Genomic DNA, 22,139 nt, shown 5'->3' with positions numbered 1-22,139 from the left:
ATATAGCGCCATTGATGCCATGGTGCTGTAAATGAGAAGAGGTTACATACCAGATACAGATATCACTTACAGTAAAGAACTAACAATGATAGACGGGTACAGAGGGAGGAGGACCCTGCCCCTGGGGGCTTACATTCTACAGATACATTGTATATTATTATTATTTATATAGCGCCATTGATGCCATGGTGCTGTACATGAGAAGAGGTTACATACCAGATACAGATATCACTTACAGTAAAGAACTAACAATGATAGACGGGTACAGAGGGAGGAGGACCCTGCCCCTGGGAGCTTACATTCTACAGATACATTGTATATTATTATTATTTATATAGCGCCATTGATGCCATGGTGCTGTACATGAGAAGGGGTTACATACCAGATACAGATATCACTTACTGTAAACTAACAATGATAGACGGGTACAGAGGGAGGAGGACCCTGCCCCTGCAGGCTTACATTCTACAGATACATTGTATATTATTATTATTTATATAGCGCCATTGATTCCATGGTGCTGTACATGAGAAGGGGTTACATACCAGATACAGATATCACTTACTGTAACTAACAATGATAGACTGGACGGAGGGAGGAGGACCCTGCCCCTGCGGGCTTACATTCTACAGATACATTGTATATTATTATTATTTATATAGCTCCATTGATGCCATGGTGCTGTACATGAGAAGAGGTTACATACCAGATACAGATATCACTTACTGTAACTAACAATGATAGACTGGTCGGAGGGAGAAGGGCCCTGCCCCTGCGGGCTTACATTCTACAGGAATGGGGAAGGAGACAGTAGGCGGGGGTTACCTCCGGTGGTGGTTAGGTGGCAGCTCCTGTGGTGGTGGCAAGGTGGCAGCTCCGGTGGTGGTGAGGAGGCAGCAGGGTCATGGCAGGCTGTAGCTTTCTTGAAGAGATGGGTTTTCAGGTTCCGTCTGAAGGATCCGAGTGTGCTGGATAATCGGATGTGTTGGAGCACAGAATTCCAGGAGATGGGGGATATTCCTGAGAAGTCTTGGAGGCGATTGGGTGAGGAACAAATAAGTATGGAGTTGAGAAGGAGGTCTTGGGAGGACCAGAGATTACGTGAGGGAATGTATCTGGAGATTAGTTCAGAGATGTACGGAGGAGAGAGGTTATGGATGGCTTTGTAGGTCAGTGTTCGTAGTCTGAATTGGATACGCTGGGGAAATAGGAGCCAGTGAAAAGATTTGTAAAGGGGAGTAGCGAGGAGAGAGATTCTGGAACTATTTTTGAGCTGGAGGCGACAAGAGGTGGAAAGAGCTTGGATGTGAGGTTTGAAGGACAGCTCAGAGTCAAAGGTTACTCCGAGGTAGCGGATGTCCGGTACAGGGGAAAGCGTGATGTTGTTTATTGTGATAGATAGATCAGGTAGGGAAGGTATGTGAGATGGGGGAAAAATGATGAGTTCAGTTTTATCCACATTGAGCTTGAGGAAGCAGGAGGAGAAGAAGGAGGATATGGGTGATAGACACAGAGTTGTCCCAGGCCAAGGGTATAGATGGAGAAGAGTAGGGGTACTAGAACAAAGCCTTGAGGGACTCCAACAGAGAGCGGGCGGGATGAGGAGGTAGTGTGGGAGATGCTAAATGTGCGGTTGGAAATGTATGAGGAGATCCAGGATAGGGTGAGGTCTTTGACGCCAAAGGAAGAGAGGATTTGTAGTAGGAGGCAGTGGTCAACTGTGCAAAGGCAGAGGACAGGTCTAGGAGGAGGAGTAAAAAGAATTGTCTGTTAGCTTTGGCTAGTAGTTTTGGTCAGGGCAGTTTCAGTGGAATGATGGGGACGGAAACCAGATTGTAGGTTGTCGAAGAGAGATTTAGATGAGAGATGGGAAGAAAGTTTAGCGTGAACATGCTGCTCAAGGAGTTTGGAAGCAAATGAAAGCAGCGATATGGGGCGATAGCTTGACATAGCGGTCGGGTAGAGGGATGGCTTTTTGAGGATAGGTGTGATTGTGGCATGTTTGAAAACAGAAGGGAAGGTGCCAGAGGTTAGTGATAGGTTGCAGAGGTCGGTTAGGGCCGGGATAAGTATAGTAGTGAGGTTGGGGAGGAGGTGGGATGGGATGGGGGTCGTGTGCACAACTGGTGAGGTGTGATTTGGAGAGGAGACGAGTAAGCTCTCCTTCAGTGATGTTGGAGAGGGATTGTAAGAGAAATATTGTGTCAGAGAAGTATTGAAAATATTCTCTTTCTTTCTTTCTTTCTTCCCCTGAAGCCCCCCTCATCCCTCCCTTCCACCACTTGTCCGTACCAGAGCTGTCTCCATGAAAATCTCAGCACAAAGCCCCAATTTGCACACTCATAAGTAAGGCCTCGTAGTCAAACAAATGCCAGCCAAGAAGTGTTACAACTTAATTAAAAAGCGAGCATCTTTCTCCCTGGCAGACGCAGGGGGTGATTAGTTGCAGAAATGCAATAACTTGAGTGCAACTGTTGGAGCTGCTTACCGAGCTTCAAACCAAAATATATAGACACGCCGACTCCGATACAAAATATGGAATAAATAAAGTTCCATACATCCTGTAATGATGGGACCCATATTTTTAGGGGCAGGGTCAGCTAGGGAACGATAGGGATATTTTTATGTTGCTGAAAAACCCTCCGTGGAGCTGTAGCACAAAAGCACCAGAAGAGCAGACCGCAACAGCGCGATGTGTGATCTCTAAATGAAGGTAAAATCATACTAGAAATTATGGTACCACTTTTGGGTTTCTGGGATCAATCAGCAATAAGTTATCCCAAAAAAAAGATTTTTAATACAAACATGAAGGGTGTAGCCCCAGCCCCTGTGATGTCAGCACAGGGGGAGTGTGGGCCGATCTCTCCCTTCAGCATAAAATAGTTTGCTGAGGTTGGAGATTCATTCATTGCGGGAGTACATATTTAATATATGCTATGGATCCTGTTCGATAACAGTCTATTCAAATCTGGAGCATCTCCCCTCTAACTATGCTGAGTCATCCCTGCGACGGTATAGAGTACTTTTCTTCCTTAATACTTATTATTTTGTGTAACTGCTTATGTATTTTAATGTCTCCTTTGTGAAACCCTTGTATATATTTTTCCTAAACACTGCCTCCCTTTTGGATTAAATATAACATTTAATAGTTCTGTTTCTTTTGTCCTGTAATCGGTCCCTCCCCCGAAGCCATACGCTATCAGAACGCAGGGGTCCGCCCAGGCTTGTATTATATTTCAAAGCTGGACGGTGGTAGCAGCGAATAATAATATTAATTGGGCTATCATGAATCTGACAGTGACCGTACGGAAAGCTTAAACACATATTCCATGCATTGGAATCCAGAGGTGTGACGCCATACGCTCACTGGTCGCTTGCCGATCCCCAAGAAGTGAGTAGTCTGGATTTTGTGCTCGCGATTCCGGACAAAATCCGTGACACACTGACGGCACGGTGAGATATTGCGTGATCTCCCCGATGTCGTCGCTGTGGGAAGTTATAGGGGAAGGGCATTGGTCTGTATACAAAGAGGTTGTGGGGGTTGAACAATAAAGACTTGCCTTGTTTGATCAATTTTATTTTTGAAGTGTGTGGCAAAGTCCTCAGAAGAGATGAGGGGGCAGTGGAGGGCGGAGGAGGGAGTTAAGTGTTGAATAACTGTTTGGGATTGTAGGATAAGGAAGATACAAGGGTTGTAAAGTAGGTTTATTTAGCAGAGGTGTATATGACGGCCACTTGGAGATTGGAGGGAGAGTAGATGTGGACAGAGTGGACTTCAAAAGAAGAGGGAATAAGGGAGGGTAGAGGTGGGATTGGGTTAAAGGTGCATTAGTAATTAGAAAGGAGAAGACCCACTCCTCCACCATGTCTGTTGCCAGGGTGAGGAGTGTGGGTGAAGTGGAAGCCGCCATAACATAGCGCAGCAGGGGAGGCAGTGTCAGAGGGTGTCAGCCATGTTTCGGTGAGGCCCAAGAAGGAGAAATTGCGGGAGGTAAAGATCAGGGAAACACATAGGTCAATCAGTGACAAGGACCATGATTGTTGAGCAGTGTGATGTCTGCCTGGTGCTCAAGCTCAACACACCACTGATTGACATGACAGATTGAATATTGGGAGGGGATAGCAACAATGACAAAGCTAGAGGAAGGTACAAAAGCTGACCAGCACGTCTAAGCTGAACAAAGCAAGTGTGAACAGGCGCTGCTGCTATATCTGCATAATATACAAACTAATGGACACTGCAGCCGCCTCTGTGATCGCTAAATTGTCTCTGAACATCCAATATCAGGAATATAACCTGGATTACTGCTATATAGAATATATTTATAGAATAAAAGGATTTAGCACACAAATTGGACAATTAATGAGATCCACCAGCCACAACAAGGCGACCGCTCTCTGGTGGGACCCTAAACCCAATATTTATCAGACAGGTGTCTTCTGCAAACACAGCGGCAGCTATATTCTTTGGTTTGCATATTATGCAGCCATAGCAGTAGTGCCTGTTCACACTTGCTTTATTCTGTTTGCAGTCGCTGGTCAATTTTCAGTTTTTTTTAGCATACTTTTGGAGGTGGTGACTGCCTGGATCCTACATGCTGGATCCTACATGCCCTTTACATTTATGGCTTTCAGCCTAGGAGTGACAAGTCTAATATGTATTGGCTTTAGGGTTAAACAGAGCGCGGTCACTTTGTCGTGGCTGATTGGCGTCGCTGGCTCCGCACTGTATAAGGCACGTCTCTGGCTTCGCACTGTATACGGCACGTCGCTGCCTCCCCACTGCATACGGCACGTCGCTGGCTCCGCACTGTATACGGCACGTTGCTGGCTCTGATCTATATACGACATGACTGACGGATATGGAACGGGATGGACTCACTTCCCCATAAAACAAATCATAACTCTGATAAACCTCAACCCTAATAAGTACAAAACAATTGACTTTGGATGTCAAAATGGCCACAGCTTTATTTAAATTGCAGGATTATACAACCATAGTTGGAGTCAGGTGGAGTCTCGGATACTGTGATATCCCAGCTGTCCGACCTACTTTACTAGGCTGGATAGCTGAAAGCATTACCATACCACATTCAGGCTGGCCCCCATAGCCAAGCCCCCCATAGCTGAGCCTTTTCACCACCATGAGATTTTGCATCCTTTATTAGATCAGATTAGTCCACCGTAACTTCCATCTGACCTCTAAACTGCAGCTGTGTCAATTCACATAAAATATACATTTAAAGCCATATTAGACACTTTTTTTTTATTTTAATTCAATGGTGTGAACATATAAATTAGAGCCCCTGCATACATTATAACAAGGGACTTACACACCATCGACCTCCGACTCACGAAGAGTCATCCTACAGTGCTCAGGAGAGGAAAAACCCCTGTGGAGGAAACCTCTAGGGAACCATGACTGAAGGATTGCCCTTCCCTTGTGCTTAGAAGGGTTTAGCAAATGTAACTGTTTAAATACATAATAGAATCAGATATGGAACAAGATATATGACAGTTAATTCAACAGATACAATAAGACATGCATCACCATACAAGTAAACTGAAATAAACATCTTTAGGCATGATTGTAACAGGGCGAACGGGAGGGAAAATGTTTCCTGACGTCTTCCAAGTAAAGTAAAGAGGGACCAAAGATCGGAAAAGGCATTCCACCCCCTGATGAATACCCCCCCTGCTCCAAAAATGCGACCAGCACACATCCTGTGCTCCGTCCTACAATGCATGATTCCCTTGATTCCCTTAGCTAAAAACTACACAGCTATGAAGTTTAAAACTTCAACCGTGCGTTATGGTGTGCCCCTCCCCCAGACATGTTCCTCCCTGTGCTGATTGGCTATAGGGGGTCTCATCTCTAGCTCTGTACTGTATACAATACGTCCTTGTACTGTATATATAACTGTACTTTTTGTCTTGCAGTGTCTGAACCTCAGGTCTCTGATATTCGCTGCCATCCTCCTACTCCGGAGTCCGGCTCAGCGGTGACCTTATCCTGTGACGTCAGTCACTTGTACCCTAGAGAATGTAACATCCAGTGGTACAAAGGTCGCACTAAGCTGCCATCAGACAAGTGGAAGGAAACATTTCAGGAAGATCCGGAGTCGGCGACATTTCGGGGAACCACAGAGCTGCACTTCACCGCAGATAACACCTGTCACCAGGAGAACTATCGTCTAGAGCTGGTTCACTGTGGAAAGACTATTGCGAAGCGGCTGACACTGATCCTAGGAGGTAATTATCAGACCGTCCTCTTCTGGGAATGTAGGAAAATGCATGTAATGATTAGCCGCAAGGTTTCCGCCACCCCGTTACTGCCAGCTGTGCAGACAGAGACTGTGCAGTGTCCTGTGGTGTCGGACACACAGGTGACATTCCCTGCACAGCGCCGGAGTCGAGCCGCATAAGACATTCACCACCGCAACCCTTGGTGAAAAAAAATCCAACTGGGATGAAATGGTGAAAAAGAATATAAATTCCACCATTGGGATTTTGACCTTGTTTTATGGCGTAGATTGTACAGAAAAAAAGTAGCCTGGTAACAAAACTCTCCAGGTCCACGAGATTAAGGCGAAGCCAGAATTCAAAAGATTATTTTTTCTTTTAAGAGGTGAAAAAAAAAAAGTAGGAATTTGATAAGAAAACAAAAAACAACAACAGCAGCAGCAACAACAACAGCAGCAGCAACAACAGCAGCAGCAACAACAGCAGCAACAACAACAGCAGCCTTGCTTTGTCACTATTTTCTGCGATTCCTCACTATATTATTTTCCCAGGACGAGCTGTGTGAGGGCTGATGCTCTTATTGGAACCGAGTTGGAGCACACACGACATTTTGATTGCTTTTTGTTTCATTTTTAAGGTGGTGTGACTTTCCTTTTTATGGTGCTCAATAGATGGTAAAATTCTATATTTTCATTAATTGGACTTTATGGATGCACAAAACCAGATGTTTTTAGTAGTCCTAGGGGAACTGAACCTGTCACTATGAATGTAGAGCGTATGCCTCAGGCTGAGCTTCACAGGTGAATGAAGTTTACAGCCATGCTGGTCTTCAGAAGACCTGGGCTACTATGACAACCCTTCCGTCCCCTGCAAGACGGTCTGGGGGAGCTGGTACACACACTGGAAGTGGAGTCATTTAATGCTGCTGTCAGCGAGTGAGAGGCCATCTCTCTGATGCACTGGCTCTGCCAGTATCCTGCACCTCGGGAAGTCGGTCTCCTTACTCGCAGCACCATCTTTGGCTCTTTGCTTCTTCAGGCGGTGGACACTCAACACTTGTCCTCCAATAACTCTGCTTGGCATGTAGTCACTTCTCCAGGCTCCTGTCTCCTCTTGGGAACACTCAGTCAGGCCGTTCTCCTTCACTTATGGACAAATGCCACCTTAGTTGTGCTATGTCCGGCAGTCCCGTTTCCAATGAGCAGGACCTGTACTCATTATTTATGGTTTGTAGTTGTCCTCACCCAAAAGATCCCAAAATCATGTCATGTATGAAATTAGGCCTCAAATGCTCATGGTTCACCTTCATGTCTTAGTTTATGTCCAGGCAAAAGATCAGACACACATACAAGTTTTATAAGTCAGGAAACGCTGAACCTTTTCACAGGGGCACAAGAAAATAGACACCTAAATGGCTTTATTTGTGGAAAATTAACAATTTCTACTTTGGGACATCCATCCATCAAAGCGCTCAAACCCCAAGGTGATTCTGACTACATATGGCGTATTGCTGCACTCGGATGATGCGGAACAGATGGTGGGGGGTATTGTCCTCTCTTACCCCTTGAGAAAATGAAAAAAAATAGGTCTAGTACATTTTAGTGAGGAAAAAATATATTTGTTCTTTTTTTCTTTTCACTCTGCCTAAATTCCTGTGAAAGAACTGAAGAGTCAAAGCTGAATGCGTTTTACATGCTATGTAAGTTGTGTACCGGGAATGTTCTTCAGGACACGGCGGAGCCACGGGCGAGAAAACAACTCTTACAAAGTTTGATCCCAAAAGAACCATTTTTCTTATTTAAGTGAATATTTTCACCCGGACAATAGAAAACATTTAAACGTTATACAGACATTAGCCACCGGCTGGAACCTCAGTGATATACAGCGCGGCACCTAAGCAATCTGTAGTTACTGTTTTTCTATAGATTTGCCTGCCGCCATACCTGTCTACACCGGCCGCCTATTACCGTTTACACCCTGAGAATTGGATTCATTGTATGAGTGTAACGTACTGGCTCGCCTGCGGTACAGCACTGAAGTTTACAATCCTACAAATATTTCCTCTATTTCCCCAACCAGATTTCCCTCTCCCTTCCCGTGGTGTCTACAGCAAACTCAGAGGAACAGTCCGTCCTCAACGGTATCGAAGACACCCCCCAAAAAAATTATGGTGATGACCGTTCAGCCGGAAATAAAGTCTTACGCAGTTGAATAATTGTCCAGAACTAAAATGCTGTGCAGAAGCTTTCTCCTATAACAAAATGGAGTTCAGGTCTGGTCCGGAGTCCGTTGTGTGCCGTGTCGCCACCTCAAAGTGGATTGGGATTTTCTTAGTTATTAAACAAAAAGAAAGTTCTGGACGCTGGTATTAGCCACTAACGTTGTGTGAAGCAGTTAATATAACTAACTACAGGCGATATTTCAGCCTTGAATATTTTGACGCCAAAATGTTATGTGATGCGTGAACAGCTGCTCACTGCGGGGCCCCTTCAACCAGTCAGCGGTACCATTGATGCTTGTGGCTTATTTTCTCTTACTTTCTCAGTGGTGTCCAACACCTCTTCACCGTAGGTCCCGGCCTTTATTGTCTCTTAACAGCGTTTTACAGGAATCTCCTCCACCCTGGACAAGTAAGCCCAGCTCCAATATGCCGCTTTTCTGGTGTGAGCGGCATGTTCTCACAAGCAGATGCTGCTGAATTCCCTTCCAGCGTGTCCTCTTCCGTTCAGGACATATTCCAGACTGCCCCCAAGATGGCCGCTCCACTTATTCCTGTCACGTACTTTCAACTGTCCACTGGGATTTAACTAAACCCCTCCCACACTGGAGCTAGACCAATCACCAACTGTCTCCTTTGGTTGCTGGGCAAACTTCATCCTTCACTCTACTGCAGTCACTACCCCTTAACAACGTGCACTGAGCTTCTTATCATCAATACATTAACTATTTATTCTCCGTATATAATCAGGTGATACAATGCATTTTAAAACATTCACAGAGTTAAAGCCTTACATCAGAATATACACAGTCTATCAAACGTCCAGTGTTATACTGTTGTGGATACAGATTTACACAATCGTATCACTCTTGTGAACCGACACACATCTCACAATTATGAGGGGTGCAGGGGTCACTTTTGTTTGAAAAATAGTTTGGCCAATGCAAAAAAATAAACATTGTGCCTTTTTTGCTGCGGTGCTCTCCTCGGGAAGCTGCGCCAGTGCTCTGTGCAATGGTTTCTAAGTGGCACAATAGAGCTGGATACGGCCCTGGTTAGCCATCTCTGCGTGCCCTCGATCAGACGCCCGGCACACTCCGGTGCCCTCCGACAGACCATCCTGACCTCTGTTACCGCTGTTGTCTCTCATGGGGACAATGTCCGTCTCATTGGAGCTCAACCATCTTGTAAGAGGGGGCCATGTGATCGGGCCGGACGAGGAGAGGCAGCCATGTAACATCCACGGAACACGCATAGTTACATAGGTTGAGTAAAGACCCCGGTCCATCAAGTTTAACATTTCTTCCCTAATTATACATTTTTGTCACTAAATTAACTCTAACCCACAATGTTATGTAGTGAAGAGATCATCCAGCCCTTGTATAAAGCTCCTCAATGTTTCATGCAATTAACACTTTGATTTTGTCCCATTGTGACGTAAAATGTCTTCTCAGTCTCCTCAGGGCTCCCCGTCCTTGGTGACCTCCTCAACGAGCCCAGTATCCCCCACTATGGACGGCCTGTGACTCTGCGCTGCCAGGTGACCAACTCTCACCCTCAACACATAGAGGTTACATGGTTAAAGGGCGAGAAACCTCTGGAGAAGAGAGAAGGGATCCAGAAGCAGATCACTGAGACGGACGGGTCAATATCCTGCTCCCTCCAGATAACGGCCACAGCTCTGGACTACGGGAAACCCTACAGCTGCTCCGTGACACACAAGAACGTGACCCTGAAGAAGAGCCATTACCTACCGCTCCCAGGTAAGAAGCCAAGATGGCATCCAATAAATGATATAACAATGAACGTCTCACCTTCCTATCACAGAAAGGGTGTAAAGGGCGCGATGCCTGCACTGAACCGGTGTGTGATCTCAGACAGAAGTCCCGGAGCTGTGAAGGTGGCCAACCATTGGAAACTTGGGGTGACCTCTGGTTTAACAAACATTTAACTTAGTAACTACACTATTTTGTCCAGAAAATACCAGTGACAGTGTCCAGAAATTGTGTCATTCCTCATGTACACACGCAGGGCGGCTTGTTCAGAAAAATCCCCTTAAGTCTACAGTGGGCACGGAAAGTATTCAGACCCCTCTAAATTTTTCACTCTTTGTTTCATTGCAGCCATTTGGTAAATTCTAAAAAGTTCATTTTTTTCTCATTAAAGTCCACTCTGCACCCCATCATGACTGAAAAAAACAGCAATGTAGAATTTTTTGCAAATTTATTAAAAAAGAACAACTGAAATATCACATGGTCATAAGTATTCAGATCCTTTGCTCAGTATTGAGTAGAAGCCCCCTTTTGAGCTAGTACAGCCATGAGTCTTCTTGGGAATGATGCAACAAGTTTTTCACACCTGGATTTGGGGATCCTCTGCCATTTTTCCTGGCAGATCCTCTCCAGTTCCGTCAGGTTGGATGGTGAACGTTGGTGGACAGCCATTTTCAGGTCTCTCGAGAGATGCTCAATTGGGTTTAGGTCAGGGCTCTGGCTGGGCCAGTCAAGAATGGTCACAGAGTTGTTCTGAAGCCGCTCCTTTGTTATTTTAGCTGTGTGCTTAGGGTCATTGTCTTGTTGGAAGGTGAAGCTTCGGCCAAGTCTGAGGTCCAGAGCACTCTGGAAGAAGTTTTCATCCAGGATATCTCTGTACTTGGCCGCATTCATGTTTCCTTCAATTGTAACCAGTCGTCCTGTCCCTGCAGCTGAAAAACACCCCATAGCATGATGCTGCCACCACCATGTTTCACTGTTGGGATTGTATTGGGCAGGTGATGAGCAGTGCCTGGTTTTCTCCACACATACCGCTTAGAATTATCACCAAAAAGTTCTATCTTTGTCTCATCAGACCAGAGAATCTTATTTCTCATAGTCTGGGAGTCCTTCATGTGTTTTTGAACAAACTCTATGCGGGCTTTCTTATGTCTTGCACTGAGGAGAGGCTTCTGTGGGCCACTCTGCCATAAAGGCCTGACTGGTGGAGGGCTGCAGTGATAGTTGACTTTGTGGAACTTTCTCCCATCTCCCTACTGCATCTCTGGAGCTCAGCCACAGTAATCTTGGGGTTCTTCTTTACCTCTCTCACCAAGGCTCTTCTCCCACGATTGCTCAGTTTGGCTGGATGGCCAGGTCTAGGAAGACTTCTGGTGGTCCCAAACTTCTTCCATTTAAGGAATATGGAGGCCACTGTGCTCTTAGGAACCTTGAGTAATGCAGAAATTCTTTTGTAACCTTGGCCAGATCTGTGCCTTGCCACAATTCTGTCTCTGAGCTCCTTGGGCAGTTCCTTTGAGCTCATGATTCTCATTTGGTCTGACATGCACTGTGAGCTGTGAGGTCTTATATAGACAGGTGTGCGCCTTTCCAAATCAAGTCCTATCAGTTTAAACACAGCTGGACTCCAATGAAGGAGTAGAACCATCTCAAGGAGGATCACAAGGAAGTGGGCAGCATGTGACTCAAATATGAGTGTCTGAGCAAAGGGGCTGAATACTTATGACCATGTGATATTTCAGTTTTTCTTTTTTAATAAATTTGCAAAAATTTCTACATTTCGGGTTTTTTTCAGTCCAGCTGGGGTGCAGAGTGGACTTTAATGAGAAAAAAATGAACTTTTTAGAAATTACCAAGTGGCTGCAATGAAACAGAGTGAAACATTTAAAGGGGTCTGAATACTTTCAGTACCCACTGTACGTTCCCACGATGAGCTTTTGGTGAGTTTTTGCTGTTGCAGATTTTCTGCACCATTTCTTCACCCATTAAGTAAAATAGGTTACTTGCATTTTTAGAATATATGCAGTGTAAAAAAACTCACCGAAAACTCATTGTGGGAACGTGGCCTTAACATTGGCTGTGGAACGCAGTGAACCTGGAGGCCTCTGTGTGGCTGGGGCTGCATGATCCGCTCTCCTCTCCCCATACAGTGTCTGAGACCTTGTCATAAGCACCAGATCACCAAACAGCAAGGGAGGGTCTCAGACTACACCATGCACATCTTAGGGGGAGTAAGAGGAGCCCGGACATCACCATCAGGAACGACTGCTGTGCATCACCAGATAACGCTTTATATAAATACAGAGAGTCGCTTTAAGGGTCACTAATCAATGAACTGAGATGAGAGGGGTCCGACACTCGGCTTTCAGCTGCAGTGGTGTCGAGATGTACAGTGCATGGAGCAGCACAGCACGACTCTGTGCACTGCTGTGGACTCTGCTGAGAACTGCACTGAACAGACGCTGATCTGCAGCACCCGGGAGCGGGCGCTACACAGAGAACAGCACTGCATACAATGGTCCTCCTCCAGAGCCGATAAGAGCTGGTCCACACGGCAGAGCTGAGCTGGCACCTCGCCACCCCCAAGTTCAACTCTCCTGATAATACATGAGGTGCAGTCGATTATAATACGAGGTGTACGAGAATTACATCCTGTACATGTATGAAGCTGGCAGCGGCCTGAGGGTCCAGGACAGAAGCTTGTGGGGTCTCCGCTCTGCAGGGTGCACAGGGATCGGAGTCATTTCTCTCTTTCTCGGTTTCTCCTGCAGATAAAGCTCCGACATTTTCGGACATAACGGTGCGGCCGGAGAGACTTGCCGCAGGGAAGGAAGCCATATTTACAGCGGTGATATCTGGATTCACCCCAGACATTCGAGTGAAATGGTATAAAGACTTCAACCCGTTTCCCAGTGACGTCGTGACCACGAGAGACCCCGAGATTGGGAAGGACTTTCTATGTCGTTGCTCCAGCAGCCTGAGGTTCACTCCGCAGGACAGTGACCACCTGACGTCCGTCCGCTGTGAGGCGACACATTCTGTCACTAAGAAAGTGTATGAGCAGCTGTACACCCTGCACCTCTCAGGTACGAGACGCCCTGACATGAGACATACGGGAGGTCCAGGAGAGACCTGTCTGCTCACAATGACTGCGCCTCTGTACGTCTCTGCACAGACGCCAACTACTCTGCTCAGGTACAATAACTCTTCTCACATTGCTCTCTTCTTAGGAAGGACCTCTGACCACGAACGACGTCCTCCCGCCAGACCTCCAGGCTCAGGTAAGTGAAGCATATGGGCGCAAGCACATGGCGGCCACCAGTCAGAAGGCACCATCAGTCACCGAAATCACTGTACAGATGGGAATTGGGAGAGGAAGGAGCCATGAGCTTAGATCCTCAATCTGTCGGACCCATGTGAGGGAGAGAAGCAGAATTTCAGAAAATATAGATTTTACTTTTATACAACTTCTGAAGCTTTTGTCAGACAGACATGAAGAAATAATCAGAACAGAAACCAGAGGTCTACGATCATAGGGAAAGACCACACGATGACCATTATGGTCGCACAGTAGAGATCTCCAGAGATGGAAGTGCTCAGGCCATACATGTAGTTCTCACAGGGCTGTGACCCACCCATAATAATAATAATAATAATAATTTTTATTTCTATAGCGCCAACATATTCCGCAGCACTTTACAATTAAGCGGGGACATGTACAGACAATAAATTCAATACAAGGTGAGACAGTGAACAGTTACATTAGGAGTGAGGGTCCGGCTCTCGCTGCTTACATTCTACAAGGAAATGGAGGGACACGATAGGTGGAAAGTGCTTGTTATTTCAGGTCAGGCAATTATAATAAGTCGGGATTATCATATTTGAGATGGTAGGCTTGTTTAAAGACATGCGTTTTTAAAGCGCGCTTAAAGACATCGGGGCTACGCATCAGTCGGATCTTCTGGGGTAGAGCATTCCAGAAAACTGGCGCAGCACGAGAGAAGTCTTGGAGACGGAGGTGCGAGGTTCGGATTATGGGGGATGTTAGTCTTAGGTCATTTGTAGAACAGAGGGCATGGGAGGGACGATAGACAGAGATGAAAGAGGAGATATAAGGCGGTGCAGAACTGTGGAGAGCTTTGTGGGTGAGAGCGATGAGTTTATATTGGACCCTGTAGCGAATGAGTAACCAGTGTAATGACTGGCACAAGATGGAAGCATCGGTGAAGCAGCTGGATAGAAATACGACCCTGGCTGCCGCATTCAGGACGGATTGGAGAGGGGAAATTTTTGTAAGAGGGAGACCGATCAGAAGAGAGTTGCTGTAGTCCAGACGAGAGCGAATAAGAGCGACAGTCAGAGTTTTAGCAGTTTCAAAAGTGAGAAAAGGTCGGATTCTGGAGATGTTTATAAGATGCAGGTGACAGGAGTGAGTGATCGGATATGGGGGGTAAAGGAAAGGTTAGTGTCGAGTGTGACCCCAAGGCAGCGGGCGTGCTGCTGGGAGTTATGGTTGAACCCTCCAAGGTAATTGTGGTGTTAGGTATAGGTAGGTTAGTAGAGGCGGGAAACACAAGAAGTTCAGTTTTGGAGAGATTCAGTGTCAGATAGAGGGAGGACATGATGTTAGAGACAGCGGACAGACAATCCTTGGTATTTTGTATTAGGGTAGGGGTGATGTCAGGGGAAGAGGTGTATAATTGGGTGTCGTCAGCATAGAGAGGATACTGGAACCCAAATCTGCTGATTGTTTGTCCGATAGGGGCAGTGTATACAGAGAAGAAGAGGGGGCCTAGGACTGAGCCGTGCGGGACCCCGATAGTAAGGGGGCGAGGAGAGGAAGAGGAGCCGGCAAAAGACACAGTGAAGGAGCGGTCAGAGAGGTAGGAGGAGAATCAGGAGAGGCCTATAGAGCGGAGCATAGTGAAGAGGAGCTGGTGATCCACAGGGTCAGATGCTGCAGAGAGATCCAGGAGATCAGCAGAGAGATCCAGGAGATCAGCAGAGAGATCCAGGAGATCAGCAGAGAGATCCAGGAGATCAGCAGAGAGATCCAGGAGAATCAGCAGAGAGATCCAGGAGATCAGCAGAGAGATCCAGGAGATCAGCAGGGAGCAGTGACCATTGGATTTAGCTGTTAGTAGATCAGATCATTAGAGACTTTAGTGAGGACAGTTTCAGTGGAGTGTAAGGAGCGGAAACCAGATTGTAGAGGGTGGAGGAGAGAGTTGTCTGAGAGATAGCGGATTAGACGGGAATGGACCAGGCGTTCCAGGAGTTTAGAGATGAAGGGAAGATTAGAGACCGGTCTGTAGTTAGCAGCGCAGTTCTGGTCCAGGGATGGTTTTTTAAGTAAAGGGGATATGATGGCTTGTTTAAATGAGGAGGGAAAGATACCTGAAGAAAGAGAGAGGTTAAATATTTTAGTCAGGTGAGTGGTGACCACCGGTGAGAGGGACTGCAGGAGATGTGAGGGAATAGGGTCACTGGTGCAGGTTGTAGGCCGAGAAGAAGCGAGGAGCTGGGTAACTTCTTCTGTGACCGGCTCAAAGATGGCTAGTGAGCTTGAAGTGCGGGAGGGAAGGGGATCCAGGCACTGAGGAGATTGGACTGAAATGTCCTGTTGGATGTGGCTGATTTTTTCAAAGAAATAAGTGGCCAGATCCTCCCCGCTGAGGTTGGTGATGGGGGCCTTTGCTTTAGGGCTCAGCAGGGAGTTTAAAGTTTCATAAAGTCATTTTGGTTTGTTAGCTAGTGAAGTGATGAGGGTGGTGAAGTAGGATTGTTTGGATGGATGAAGGGCAGAGTTATAGGTTTTGAGCATGATCTTATAGTGGATGAAGTCTTCTGATAAAAGAGATTTTCTCCACTGACGCTCGGCACCTTGAGCAGCGCTGGAGAAAGCGTGTTTGCATCGTGTGCCAGGGCTGCCATTGTCTGTTTCGGGTCTTTCTGCGTGTAGAAGGTGCGGCTTCATCTAGGGCGCTCTTCAGTGTATTATTGTAGTGTGACAATGCTAAAGCCCCCGTCTCACATAGCGAGATCGCTGCTGTGTCACGGTTTTGGTGACGCAACAGTGACCTCACCAGCGATGTCGCTGTGTGTGACACTTTGCAGCGATCAGGCCCCTGCTGTGAGGTCGCTGATCGCTGCAGAATGTCCTGGACCTTTTTTTGGTCGTTGCCCTCCCGCTGGTCAGCACACATCACTGTGTGTGACCAGCGGGACCAGCGATCAGGCTGGTAACCATGATAAACAGCGGTAACCTCCCTCTCACCATAGCAGAGTGGTAACCATGATAAACAGCGGGTTTCTAGGTGCGCGTGTGCACCTAGTAACCCGCTGTTTATCATGGTTACCAGCCTGCTCCTACTTCAGCAGGCTGGTAACCAGGAGCAGGACATCGTGGAAAGATTCTTTCCACGATGTCACTGCTCCCCTGATCGCTGGTGAGCCTGCCTGTTTGACAGCTCACCAGCGACCACATAGCGACGCAGCAACGATCCCTGACAGGTTGTATCGTTGTCGGGATCGTTGTAGCTTCGCTAAGTGTGACTTTGCCTTAAGTCTGGACAGGAGAGGGAGGAGATGGGGGCTAAAGATGTGTGGAGATTGTCCATAAGCTGCTGGGTATTAATGGTACGTGTATCCCTATAAGTGTGGTAAGTGGGGGTGTCCCGGGTGAGGAGACAATTCTTAACAGAAAAGGAAAGAAGGTTGTGGTCCGAGAGCGGGAGAGGGGAGTTGGTAAAGTCATCCAGTGAGCAGAGACTGGAAAAAAACAGGTCCAGAGTATTCCCGTCTTCATGGGTAGGAGAATTAGTAAACTGTGAGACGGAATGAAGAGGTTAGAGAAAGTAGATGAGAGGCAGATTGGGAGAGGGGATCATCGATGGGGATGTTAAAGTCGCCCATGATGAGGGTGGGGATGTCACAGGATAGAAAGTGAGGAAGCCAGGTGGCAAAGTTATCCAAGAACTGGTGGGAGGAGCCTGGAGGGTGATACACGACTGCCACTCGCAGGGAGAACGGTTTAAAGAGTCTGATGGTGTGGACTTCAAAGGAAGGAAACATAAGTGAGGGAACCGGGGGGATGACCTGGAAAGCACATTTTGAGGAAAGGAGCAGACCAACACCTCCACCCTGTCTGTTGCCAGGTCTGGCGGTATGTGAAAATTTCAGCCCACCAAACGAGAGAGCAGCAGCAGCGGTGGTGTCTGGCTGCTGAATCCAGGTTTCTGTGATAGCCAGAAGGTTAAGGGAATTAGAGAGGAAAAAATCATGGATGTAAGTTAGTTTGTTACACACAGACCGTGCGTTCCAGAGAGCACAATGGAAATCGATAGGAGAGGGCATGCACTGAACGTTAATAAGATTAGCAGGGTTTCTATATGCAGCTGGAGGAGAGTGGTGTATGCTAGTGGAGGGGGGCCCAGGGTTGGGGGAGATGTCGCCTGCGACTAGTAAAAGGAGAAAGAAGAGATAGAGCAGGTGGTGCAATGATTTGTATGAATGTTTTGAGTGCTGTATGGAGGTAGAGGATGGTTTGCAGTGGGTGAGGAATGTCAGTAGAGCCTCAGAGTTATACATGGGAGAGGGGAGAAGGTAGGGGCTGATATAGAGTGAGTGCACAGAATGTGTTAAAGGGCGGGTGAGTTGTGAGAAAGCAGAAGTGAAAACAAATAAAAAGCAGATTGATAAGACTAATGCAGTATGAGTGACCAAGAAGCATGTTTGTATGAATATCTTATGCACCTTACCTGTCTCCTGCCCTGTCCAACTGCCATGTATAACTGCACTTTTAACTATTGCACTTAAAATCTATTGCACGCGTGACCCAGCACGCGTGCTATCCCGAGCCAGAGCTGAATATATATCAAAAGATGAAGAACTTGTGTGATGGATTTATACTTGTTGGGGGGGTCTCTGCTCTTCGGGGTGCGGGCTCATTAATAATATCGTGAAGCCGCAGTTTATTGTCCTTTATCTTCTCTCCACAGTGAAGACCAGAGGCATCCAGTGCCTGACGGAGAGTCCCGGGGTGGGAGACAAGGTCACTCTCACATGCTATGTGGACGGCTGTGACGCGGCTGATTCTGTCTTCTCCTGGAGTAAGGGGATGTTTCCTATCGATGGTGAGATCCAGAACATGACGGAGGGATCTGGCAGCTTCTCCACAGTCACCTTCACTGCGCAGGAGACGGACAGAGACTCCATAATCACATGTGAGGTGACGTATAATCTGCAGATACAAGAGGAACATTTCATCCTGAAGCTTCAATGAGATCTGCTGGGATCAATGACGTGCGAGTCTTCAATGTCTAAACTCCTGGGGACAATGGCAGCGAGCACAGGCTCATGGATGTCTATGGTCCTGGGGACAATGGCAGCGAGCACAGACTCATGGATGTCTATGGTCCTGGGGTCAACGGCTCTGAGCACAGACTCATGGATGTCTATGGTCCTGGGGTTAATGGCAGCGAGCACAGACTCATGGATGTCTATGGTCCTAGGGTCAATGGCAGCGACCACAGACTCATGGATGTCTATGGTCCTGGGGTCAATGGCACTGAGCACAGACTCATGGATGTGTATGGTCCTGGGGTCAATGGCACTGAGCACAGACTCATGGATGTCTATGGTCCTGGGGTCAATGGCACTGAGCACAGACTCATGGATGTCTATGATCCTGGGGTCAATGGCACTGAGCACAGACTCATGGATGTCTATGGTCCTGGAGTAATATGCAGCGAGCACAGACTCATGGATGTCTATGGTCATGGGGTCAATGGCACTGAGCACAGACTCATGGATGTCTATGGTCCTGGGGCAATATGCAGCGAGCTCAGACTCATGGATGTCTATGGTCCTGGGGTCAACAGCACTGAACACAGACTCATGGATGTCTATGGTCCTGGGGTCAATGGCACTGAGCACAGACTCATGGATGTCTATGGTCCTGGAGTAATATGCAGCGAGCACAGACTCATGGATGTCTATGGTCATGGGGTCAATGGCACTGAGCACAGACTCATGGATGTCTATGGTCCTGGGGCAATATGCAGCGAGCTCAGACTCATGGATGTCTATGGTCCTGGGGTCAACAGCACTGAACACAGACTCATGGATGTCTATGGTCCTGGGGTCAATGGCACTGAGCACAGACTCATGGATGTCTATGGTCCTGGGGTCAATGGCAGCGAGCACAGACTCATGGATGTGTATGGTCCTGGGGCAATATGCAGCGAGCACAGACTCATGGATGTCTATGGTCCTGGGGCAATATGCAGCGAGCACAGACTCATGGATGTCTATGGTCCTGGGGCAATATGCAGAGACTCGGTAACGTGGTAAGAGTAGGCAGAGCAGAGCGGCTCAGTTACTCTTTCGATCACAGACGTGAATGTCCATCATTAGAGTAGATTCTGGAATGCAAGAAGATCCATGGACAATTCCATCTTATTTATTGGAAGGGATATGGTCCTGCATCTCTTAGGGAAATTTCCCTTAAAGTGTCCCCTTCAATCTCTTTAGAGAGGACCCCTAAGACGAGGAACTCTCCTTGCCCAGCTCTATGGTCTGGCCGCAGCCCCTGATGAAGGCTTTGTCTGGACATGTTGCTGGTTGAACAGCAGTTATGCGGACCCCCATATACATTTTAGTATATATTTCCCCGTTATGGTTGCTCTACCTGGTCACATATGTGCGGTGCCATTGTGCTATGAATTACCAATCTTCCTGAGAATATTCGAATAATCATTCATGGATGGACGAACGTTCACTGAACAACAGATCTCTTCTCCAACTTTTCTGTGACTGTCGTCAAAGCCATCGTCTGTTCTTACGTTTCTACCTGACAAGTAAAGGAGAATCTGCAGGAACCTTACCGTGTTGAGTCTATTTATTGGCCGGTTATTATTACACCGCGTCTCTGCTCTTTTGCGTCTCTTCGGACACTTCGTTACCCCAGTGCCTGATGAAGAGCCCTAGGTGGTCTGGAGAGCGGCCGCTAACCGCGTTTATTTCTGCCGCCATTAAAGGTCTCTCATCTACATGATGGTTTATCTGAAAGCAAAACAACTTCTTCAGCCGCCGCCGCCAACTCATCAACTCACCTGCGGAAATAATTATACCCAAAAGAGACTAAACTATTCTAAGAGATCCCTTCATTGTACTCCGCCAGAGATCCCTTCATTGTACTCCACCAGAGATCCCTTCATTGTACTCCACCAGAGATCCCTTCATTGTACTCCACCAGAGATCCCTTCATTGTACTCCGCAGAGATCCCTTCATTGTACTCCACCAGAGATCCCTTCATTGTACTCCACCAGAGATCCCTTCATTGTACTCCGCAGAGATCCCTTCATTGTACTCCACCAGAGATCCCTTCATTGTACTCCGCCAGAGATCCCTTCATTGTACTCCGCCAGAGATCCCTTCATTATACCTCACGAGAGATCCCTTCATTATACTCCGTGAGATCCCTTCATTATACTCCGCCAGAGATCCCTTCATTATACTCCGTGAGATCCCTTCATTGTACTCCGCCAGAGATCCCTTCATTGTACTCCGCAGAGATCCCTTCATTGTACTCCGCCAGAGATCCCTTCATTGTACTCCGCCAGAGATCCCTTCATTGTACTCCGCAGAGATCCCTTCATTGTACTCCACCAGAGATCCCTTCATTGTACTCCGCCAGAGATCCCTTCATTGTACTCCGCCAGAGATCCCTTCATTATACCTCACGAGAGATCCCTTCATTATACTCCGTGAGATCCCTTCATTATACTCCGCCAGAGATCCCTTCATTATACTCCGTGAGATCCCTTCATTGTACTCCGCCAGAGATCCCTTCATTGTACTCCGCCAGAGATCCCTTCATTGTACTCCGCCAGAGATCCCTTCATTATACTCCGTGAGATCCCTTCATTATACTCCGCCAGAGATCCCTTCATTATACTCCGCCAGAGATCCCATCATTATACTCCGCAAGAGATCCCTTCATTATACTCCGCCAGAGATCCCTTCATTAGCTAACCAGAAAAATTATATTTGCAAATATAATTCTTCTGGCTAGGCAATAAAGGGATCTCTCGCAGAGTATAATAAAGGGATCTCTCGTGGAGTACAATGAAGGGATCTCTCGCGGAGTATAATGAAGGGATCTCTCGCAGAGTATAATAAAGGGATCGCTCCTAGATTATAATAAAGGGATCTCTCGCAGAGTATAATAAAGGGATCTCTCGCAGAGTATAATAAAGGGATCGCTCCTAGATTATAATAAAGGGATCTCTCGCAGAGTATAATAAAGGGATCTCTTGCAGAGTATAATAAAGGGATCTCTCATAGAGTATAATAAAGGGATCTCTCGCAGAGTATAATAAAGGGATCTCTCGCAGAGTATAATAAAGAGATCTCTCGCAGAGTATAATAAAGGGATCTCTCGTGGAGTACAATGAAGGGATCTCTCGCGGAGTATAATGAAGGGATCTCTCGCAGAGTATAATAAAGGGATCGCTCCTAGATTATAATAAAGGGATCTCTCGCAGAGTATAATAAAGGGATCTCTCGCAGAGTATAATAAAGGGATCTCTCATAGAGTATAATAAAGGGATCTCTCGCAGAGTATAATAAAGGGATCTCTTGCAGAGTATAATAAAGGGATCTCTCGTAGAGTATAATAAAGAGATCTCTCGCAGAGTATAATAAAGGGATCTCTTGCAGAGTATAATAAAGGGATCTCTCGTAGAGTATAATAAAGAGATCTCTCACAGAGTATAATAAAGGGATCTCTTGTAGAGTATAATAAAGGGATCACTTATAATACTTTTGTCTTTTTTGGGGCATAAAAGTATTCCCATAGATTTGTCTTGTCCACACGGTACCACAGTATACTTTTTTTAGT

The 22,139-nt window shown here is 46.7% G+C and overlaps 1 protein-coding gene across 2 annotated transcripts in view; it reads left to right on the top strand.

Annotated features, from left to right (window-relative positions):
- Nucleotides 1–20,114, top strand: part of LOC141174221 (uncharacterized) — a 241,200-nt gene extending 221,086 nt beyond the window's left edge. Inside the window, exons 8-12 of one of the 2 annotated variants that reach the window (XM_073659036.1) lie at nt 5,941–6,252; nt 9,916–10,224; nt 13,005–13,319; nt 13,464–13,514; nt 18,234–20,114. In XM_073659036.1, the coding sequence (XP_073515137.1) occupies nt 5,941–6,252; nt 9,916–10,224; nt 13,005–13,319; nt 13,464–13,514; nt 18,234–18,517 (1,271 nt within the window). In that variant the 3' untranslated portion in view covers nt 18,518–20,114. Of the gene's footprint in view, nt 1–5,940; nt 6,253–9,915; nt 10,225–13,004; nt 13,320–13,463; nt 13,515–14,995; nt 15,153–18,233 lie in introns of those variants that run through there. The other variant, XM_073659037.1, reaches the window with a different exon arrangement.
- Nucleotides 20,115–22,139: the final 2,025 nt, after the last annotated feature.

This window comes from Phyllobates terribilis, unplaced genomic scaffold (assembly GCF_046119375.1).
Source record: "Phyllobates terribilis strain yellow unplaced genomic scaffold, ASM4611937v1 Scaffold_13__5_contigs__length_258822181, whole genome shotgun sequence".
Taxonomy (NCBI): Eukaryota; Metazoa; Chordata; class Amphibia; order Anura; family Dendrobatidae; genus Phyllobates; species Phyllobates terribilis.
Note: the sequence above shows the minus strand (reverse complement) of the source record. Positions and strands in the feature narration are given on the sequence as shown.